At 37.7% G+C, this 8,849-nt stretch overlaps 1 protein-coding gene across 2 annotated transcripts; it reads right to left on the reverse strand.

Annotated features, from left to right (window-relative positions):
* Positions 1-77: 77 nt before the first annotated feature.
* LOC110781844 (SURP and G-patch domain-containing protein 1-like protein) lies at positions 78-8,308 on the reverse strand. Of its 2 annotated transcripts, none has more exons than XM_021985891.2 (9): positions 7,950-8,308; positions 6,875-7,297; positions 5,666-5,792; positions 4,382-4,488; positions 2,451-2,582; positions 1,858-2,001; positions 1,374-1,553; positions 491-669; positions 78-351 (listed from the first exon to the last, which is right to left on the reverse strand). In XM_021985891.2, the coding sequence occupies exons 2-9, from the start codon at positions 7,272-7,274 to the stop codon at positions 325-327; spliced, it is 1,296 nt and encodes a 431-aa protein (XP_021841583.1). In that variant the 5' UTR covers positions 7,275-7,297; positions 7,950-8,308; the 3' UTR covers positions 78-324. The 2 variants fall into 2 exon arrangements, with proteins under 2 accessions (XP_021841583.1, XP_021841584.1); XM_021985892.2 differs by having other exon boundaries at positions 1,858-1,998; positions 7,950-8,283.
* Positions 8,309-8,849: the final 541 nt, after the last annotated feature.

Consider the following 8,849-nt stretch of genomic DNA (forward strand, 5'->3'; position numbering starts at 1 on the left):
CATAACCATAAATTTACACCTCTTTTGCATACACTTCTAAACCAGTAAAGCCCTAATTGGATTCAATCCAGACGAGCTCGAGAATTTCCACTCAAATATCAAAAGCCAATCCAATTCATACAAATTTTCAATTATCTTGCATAAAACAAGAAATTTAAAGACATAATGGAAAGATACAAGATACACTGGAATGGTATTGTATTGTATACATGACATGCACTATAGCAAATTAAACAAATTTCCCTGGATTGAACAACTTTTTTCACTAGCCAAATTCTTTAATAACCCCAAATAAGAACTTTCTTGTAGCATATATAGTCTTCGTCAGTAATATGCTTTCCGCGGGTTGTTCTACAAAAAAAACAATATATACCATAAGTAACGTGAAAGAAAAATATCACCAACAAAGGTATATTCTGGTTAAAGATATTGTTGGAAGGGTTATTTGATAAATCAATCACTGGAACAAAAATAAGAAAGAGAGGAATACCAGAGGGTTTGGTCTGTGACGATATCCAAGCATCATGCGCTTCTTGTACTGCTCATAAATATCATCTTCTGGAGTAACCTCACCAGGTTGCTGGGCACCAACACCAAGATGGTCTTTCTTTACATTACCTGCCGCAATTGGATCAGCAATGCCTTTCCTAGAACTTCCCAGGCCTTCACCTGCAAAATATAAATCAAGGATTGAAACTCACAGCTACTTACCAAGTCATTTTATTATTATGTTGGTAAATCGACTCTATTAACAAATAATCAGGTATCTACAAATGCAAAGGCTGCAAATTAGAAACTGCAAGAGACACCTAACAGATGGTTGCGAGTAGAAATGCAAAATGCTCAATATTCCTGAGCAATTTTTCACCATTTAGACTCATGTGTTGTTCAAGAAGAAAAATAAATTCCTACAAGAACAGTCAGCTGGAAAAAAAAAAAGACCAATACTGAGAGTTAACTGCCAGGATTTAGATTTCATTGTCCAAGAAAGGTCTAAAATACTACTCAATGTAGTGAAGTTTTGAATAAAAACATATACGAAGTACAAAGATTTGCTAACTCAAACAATTGCAGGAAAAAAAAAAGGGCATGTGCAAATAACATTCATTTAACCAAATAGGCTTTAAGCAGGTCAAGGGCTGTGAAAGCTGCCAGAGCACCAGTATAAATTAGCATAAGATCAATCATTTCAACACTACAATAACTATTCAAGTTAGAATTCAATTGTTAGAGAAGCTCTTGAAAGGTCCAGAAATAAGCCATCTGGAACATTTCATTTCAAATAAGAAAAGTAACACATTAACCAAATTTTCAAGTGAATGGACCTCAGAAATTCAAATATGCATGGGATAGAGACAGGGTAGGAAACACACCTTCTTTCCAACCCATTTTCGACAAAAGCTTATGCCCAACGTTATCGGCTTGTATTTTTGCCTTATCAGCAGCCTCTTTGGATGCTTTTTGTGCAGCTGCATCATTACATTTTGCCATAAAACCCTCTAGCTCTTCAAGTGGTATGTAGTCTCCCATGTGATGACCTCTCTTTCCAGAAGCTGTCATAGAAATTTCAAATATGAGTCAGATGTATTTGATTGAACATGCTTCTTAACATGCTCGAGCGGGAAATATCAGAGGAAAGGGGAAATAAAGTTCCACTCCCCCCCCCCCTCCCCCCACACACACACACAGCAAAAAAATGAAGATTTGATGCATCGGGGTGAAACTTGAAGGTGCAAACAGCAACCAACAGTACTCAATATGGAAGCTATCAAAAGCATCTCTAGGAAAACGCCAACATCAGATAAATATTACGGAGAACCCAATTTCTATTTTCCTTCCAAAAAGTTAGATATTAACCTTGCACTTGAAGGGAAGCTGGGGGAGGCATTTCATCTCGTGATTGTTTAGGTGGTCTTTTCCTCTCTTCCGCTGCTGCTTTCTTCATGTAATACTCCATCATGGCTATAGGATCTGATCCAGAAGCTGATGAACCAGATTCTGCTGCATATATAGATGTTATAAATACTATAATCCTCAATCAAGAAGAAACAGAAGTTCCATGGACATGCAAACATTCATGAATCAAGGAAGACAAGTCAACAAAATCATCAGAAAAATAGAAGACCACCAAGTTCAATCATTAACATCCATGAAAGAGAAATCATATCAATTGGTAGTACTAATTAAGACTAATAATACAACAGAAAGATGAGCAAGCATGAGACCACAAAGTAGGAGAGTATATCATGGAAGATATTTTTAGCAAATCATCACAGAAAGGCCAACATCACATGTAGTTCCGTAGAAAGTAGTTTGCTACAGCTTAATTCAAAACCACGTCCACAACTATTGGACACTACTTGCTGCGGTAATCAATCAAACTTTCCGTTTAATATTGACATGAATAATGCAGAGAAAATCAAAGGACATGTGGACACATATTTTCTCACCACTTCTTGAAGATGTGGTCTCAACAGAACTGGCTTCATTTACGTCATACAAAACATAAGCTGGTGTGTGATAATTTAACTGTGGATTATTTTCCCTTCGAGGAACAATGCTTGCTGAAGCGATCTTATCACCTGCAGATCAAATTTAGAGTAAATACTAGTTCCACAGAGAATGCAAACAATTCTACTCGAACCACAATGCGACATCAACACATCATGGCATAAAACTGTCAATAGAGCAGTGAACAAAACATTGATGATAAAAAGTAAAAATCTTCTTTATGGATGTTATAGCTAGAAAACTATTCTATTGAATATGGAAACTTGCATTTATATGAAGCATAAATATCTGCTGGATTTCCCTAGTTACGTAGTATCTCCAGTTACCCAATGCAAAATTAAAGTTTCCCATACAAGCTCGAAATTCCTCTAAATATTGGAACCACGACTACCAATCTACCATGTACTCCCTTTATCCCTAAATATCTCCATGCCTATTATGGGATGTCCCAGAAAAAAGATCCTGAATGAAATTAAAATAACATGTATTCTCAAATAAATCCCATTCAATTATGTTTGTTCGAAGGTAAATGTGTAAATTCAAAGAACAGTAAAGGAGACATGCTTCACTCCAAAAAACTAAGCCTACCCTGCTGAGAAACGTTTTCTAGTGTGATAAAAAAGTTATATAAAAAGGGACACCAAGGAAGTTTCAACAGTTTACACTTTAAATCTAGGAATGTATACTAAAAACCAGCTTAGAGGAAAGTATATTAGCAACGAGCCATCTTATAGTCTATGCTGAAATTGACGAAGAACTGTCTTCTAAGTAACTGAAATATGTTTTTTTTTTTAAAAGACACCAATAAGGGTGTCAACCCCTTTACAAAACTGAAGCCTCCCCTACTCACTTAGAAGTCTCATAGGAAAAAAAATTAGGCCCTCAATCTGTCCACTCATACATAGTCTTTGTCCAGGAAAACAAGGAAAGACCAGGGACCTTCTTGCTCAAGATCTTCATAATATAGACCTTATGCGCTTTGCTGTGACAAGGCTTCCATACTGTAATGCACTTGTCTTTCAACCTCCTCTTCTATACTTCCGGGGCATCACTCAATTTACTCTAGTTGACCCAAAAATTTTCCAAATAATAACACTCAAGCGCCCCAAAGAAAGTACCAAAAGTTAGAAGAGTGAGACAGCATAGACTGACTCTTCACCAAGTTCCAAATACTACATCTGCTAGTGATGCTGAAATTACTTCATTTGAATTCTCTTTATATCCTTCATTAATGAGAACTTCTTTCTGGAACAAAAACGAATATTTTTACATCCTAGCCACAAGATCTATGCAATATACCCAACAAAAAATAGACAACCTGGACCCTCTATCCTCAACAGACTGTTTTTTTGGTGTTAGCACCCAGTTCACCCTTAGGGCTAAACCGGATTCGGGGCGAGTTCTGGGTAGATAGGTTCCATTCCCCTCCCAATGGTTGTTGTGGGGGATCGAACAAGAGTCCTCCCTAGCAATTTTAGCCTCAATCACCACTAAACCAACAGACAATTGGTTATCCTCAACAGACTGTGACAATGTGTAACACACATCCACATCACTGTTAGCTTTACAAAAGCCAAGCATTAGAAAACGGATTGCAAGCTATTAATTTCGCATTTTGCATGGTGGGGGTGTTAAGACACAAACAGAAGTCTATGCCTACATAATTCATAACAGAGAGATATTAGGCACAGATGAGAACGTCTAAATAGTAATAAAATTACCCTACTAATTCAAAATAAGAATGATACGTTCCTTGGTACCATATAGCATGAATTCTACAATCTCAAATACATTTCTTTGGTTTTTTTTTGTAACAGGATGTAAGAGGGGAAAAGAAGTTGGTTATTTAAATAAAAAAATAAAAACCAACCACTATGTGTAGTCTGTAAGTCCTTGTTCAGTGCTAGTGATTTCTCCTCCTCCTGAATACGATACTCATAATACTTGTATTCAGTACAGTCTCCATCAAACAGAAATCTGCAGAATAAACAAACAAGATGTTCAGGAATAAGATGAACCAGATAACCAACAAGTATAACTCGGACATCTGAATGCAGGAAGCATATACAACGTCCCATATTAAGATCTAGAATTCTAGATATGATCAACAAAAGAAGCTAACATTCAGAAAAAAAATAATAGACAGAAAAGGCCCCATAAGACAGATCAACACACCAGAAACTTTAAAGTTTATGCAACAAAAACTGATGGACCATATCAAGATATAACATATTATTCCTCCTTAGAAGTACCATGGAACTTCTAGCATTCAGTTACATTGCTAAACGACATTACTCAACCGCAACATTATACATGTATACTGTCACAATGAAACCTACTATATGTTAAGATTTTCATGAATATAGGATCCTAATGCAGACACAATACACGGCAAAAGTGAGAAGGGGAAACAAGAGGGATTCTATTATGCACTGATCATTTTTGCGGTAAAAGCCAAGGGTCCTTAACTACTTATTGTCATACTAACCATAACACTTTGTTTGAATAGCAATATAGAAGAGAAAGAGGAAGAAGAGGAGTGGAAAGAAAGGGAGGGAGAAGGTTGAGCTCTGTTTCCCTCCAAATCTCTTCAATTGGAGGGATCGTGTTTATTAAAGATGGAGGAAAACCAGTCCATCCCTCTCCCTCACCTTCCTTCCCCAACCCCTTATCCAAATAGAGGAACTTGTTCCCCACCCTTTCCCTCCCTTTCTCTCTATTTCCTCTCATACAAACAAAGTATAAATATGTACAAAGATTAAGAAATTTCTAAAGAGTATTTCACTTCAGCAACGATGAAGGCAAACAATAGCTAAAAGTTACATTGTGAATTAATATTCTCATAACCCTTCACCTCTAACGTCAATGTCAAAATGCATGGATAACATGAAACACCACAAACAACCTTGAAACGTAGCTGCTACTATGACAAGATAAATGCATACGTATATTTTATTTAAATTGTCAACTGATTGCAATCAGATCCATTACCCAAGGGGCACACCCCAGGTTTAACTATTGTTTTGAGGAGGGGTGTTGCTGTCAATGGCCTAGGTCCCACTAGAAAAGAATCATGCTAAAGATGGGTACTTGTGCGTTCATTACATAAAACACATGAGTCGCTTCAACAAAGAAGAGTTTACATACTACATACCTAAAAGGAGTATTTCCAGGGTTTTTCTGGCGAGTAATATCCTCAATTTGCCTTCCATTTTTAGCCACAAAACTTGCTAGTCTGTCTGCAGCTTTCTTCACTGCAGGATCACTTGGGGAAGGAGGTGCTGCATGTCACTTAAAGAACTGATTAATACCGAGAGCATGAACAACGCAATGCAAATTACTCTTGTAGCAGGCGTGTGCCACATTTCCAAATCGTTCATTGAACATCTTTTCCCCCATGGTTGAAAGAGACATAAGATGTAAGCTGCATTCATGAGACAACACATTTGATAATGAATAGTCCTACGTATTTGCTACCACAAACAGAGAAGGTTATCCATGACTTCCTTGGGAACAATTTACATGATAAAGAGGGGGGCAAAAGTCATAGGCGTGACAATAGTAACAGAAAAAAACAGGTGAATAAATTAAGATTTGGCCTTGTTCTTGACCTGTTTCTTTCCTTATACGCCTCATCCTCTTTCATGTGTCTTTTCTACTTAATAAAATCATAGTGAATGTAGTAGGTAATGCACTCTCCCTGTTGCTATCCCTTTCACCAGTCATGCCCACGTGAAATTTTTTGAACTCGTAACTTGAATTAGATGCCATCACCAAAACAAGGCAGACCTTATGTTATATCTTCTTTCAAACCAATAAATAATAGTGATGCATCTTTTTTATTATATCAATATATATAAATATATATGGTAACAACCTCTTGTACAACCTGGCCCCTAAAGAGGAAGCTGATACATATAAAAACCTCTACTAGACAACACTACAAGATATTGCTGAATGGATGAAAACTATGAAAATTAGGTTAAACAATCCCCAAGGTTATATACCACAAATCACCTACCCAGCCATTGGTGCACCTCAGAAATTTAACTATAGATAAGAAGTCTACATACTTCAACAAAAGAAGTCAACACAGATTTTATAAGGCAGTTGGAAACATGTTAAGCACGAAACTATAGAACCACCATGCAGCAAAGCAACATAGTTAAAGTAAAACTCCAGTTGACCTTGAGGTAGATCAGCCTGGAGAACCAATAAATAGAATAAACACAAACATAAATAGCAGTACAGCACACACAAAAAAGAATTAGAAAAGAGGAATGGTGCCCACCCATTGAAAACATTAGCTGCTACGGAGTACTAAATAAACTAAACATGATATATCTATATAGACAGACATTACCAACGTCAATTTTCCTGGATGACACAACGGAAGCATCTGGTTGACCCAATTTCTGTCGTTTCACAGAATCTCCATCTGATCCGTTTCCTGCCCCTGCATCATCTTCATCATCATCTTCACTCAACTTTACAGAAGGAACCACAAGTTTTGATTTCTGTTTCAAGCTAAATGCAAGCTTGCCACCTGGAGCAACTGTAGTAGTTTTCCGCTGGTTGACATGCTTAATTTCCATTCCAATTTTAATACTACTGGGACTAGGAGTTGAGTTCCTTGGTACATTTGTTTTTGGTCCACAATCCTCAATTGCAGCACCCTTTTCCTTATCTTGATGAAGCTGTTTAAACTTCTCCATAAACGAGCCATCATTGACAAATAAGGTAGGAGGCACTCCTTTATCCATTAAAAATCCCACTTGACTTTAAGCTGTTAGAGATTTTCAACCATTCGATGAGTTAATTCAAGTTATTCAGACATTTAAGCCAATTCAAGGGAGAAACTTTGGCAATGTAAAGAGAGCATCTGGTTTCACTACACAAAAGAAACACTTGCTAAGATTTTCTTCTCATGTAAACCAAACTAAGGTTCCAGAGAACAATCATATCAAAATATTTAATACCCCCCTCACTCCCTCAAAAAAAAAGTGACTTTTTGCAAAGAGTAGCGAAGGCGAAATAACCCACTACTCTTTCCAATCATCAATTTGTCTCCTGCAGGCCCGTCCCTTAGCCAAGGCAGGAGGGGTGCCCGCCCTGGGCCAGGGGAGAAAAGGGATAATATGATTTTCTAGTACAATTATGGATTGGCGTAGACTAATTTAGACAAGAAACAACACCAGAACAAAGACAACAAAAAAAACACAACAGAACAAATTTAACAAGAAGATTTCATCATTTGAAACATCATATCAGGCAACAAAAATCCCAACAAAACATATTTAACAAGAAGATTTCAACATTTGAAACGTCTTATTGGACAAAATCCATCATCCCCACAAGAGAAGAAGAAAAACACTTTTTGGATCTATAAAAAAAATACAAATAAAATCAACAGGAAATATGAGGAAAAGAAGATATACTGTCGTCCACGGCGATAATAGCAGCGGCAGAGAAGGAGAGGTGGTTGGAAATCCCCCAAATTGAAAATCCACAACGCCGACCAGAGGTGAGGATGCAACCAGAAGATGGTGGTTTTGTTGGAGGAGATTAGTTAGGGTTTTAAGAGGAGGAAGAGGAGCAATCAGAAATCCGGAGGCGGGAGGAGGAGGCAATCAGAACTCCGGAAGCGGGAGGAAGAGGAAGGAGATGAACAGCAGATGTGAGTTGGAGTTTGCTGAGAGAGAAAATTCATTTGATTTGAGGAGCTTCGATTTCGATTAGCCTTATGGTTGGTTGAAAGTTTGAAACCAGGTTTCTAGTGAAGCTGACCCGAACACAAAATTACCCAGAGAAAACAAAAACTTTGCGCGACACAAACTTAACCCATACACGACCTGTTTAAATTAACGGAAATTTCATGAAATACCCTTGAGTTTTACCTTAATTCACTAAATGCCCATCAAGTTTCAATAATTCACCAAATACCCCTTACAAATGACTTAATACCCCAAATACCCCTCCATGACGTCATCATCCTCATAATCAACCAATTACGATCTCATTACCCGCCTAATCCTTAATTAACCCCCTAATTCCTAATTACCCACCCAATTTCCCACTAACCCACACATTTCTTTTTCTTTTCTCTCTCCTTCCCTTCTTCCATTAACCCACCTTCCTTCTTCCTTGACCTTTCTCTCTCCCCCGTCCTTCTTCCATTAAATGGTTATGATACAACTTCGAAAGAGTAGGCACAGAAATGGAGGCGGCGGCTGCTCTCACTGTTCCCACTATGGGTGGTTTCTCTTCGTCATCGTCCACATCCTCATTTTCCGGCAACAGTGGGCTCTTCCTCCACCGTCGTTTCCACCTACCGAAGA

Source organism: Spinacia oleracea, chromosome 4, assembly GCF_020520425.1.
Source record: "Spinacia oleracea cultivar Varoflay chromosome 4, BTI_SOV_V1, whole genome shotgun sequence".
In the NCBI taxonomy this organism is placed as follows: Eukaryota; Viridiplantae; Streptophyta; class Magnoliopsida; order Caryophyllales; family Amaranthaceae; genus Spinacia; species Spinacia oleracea.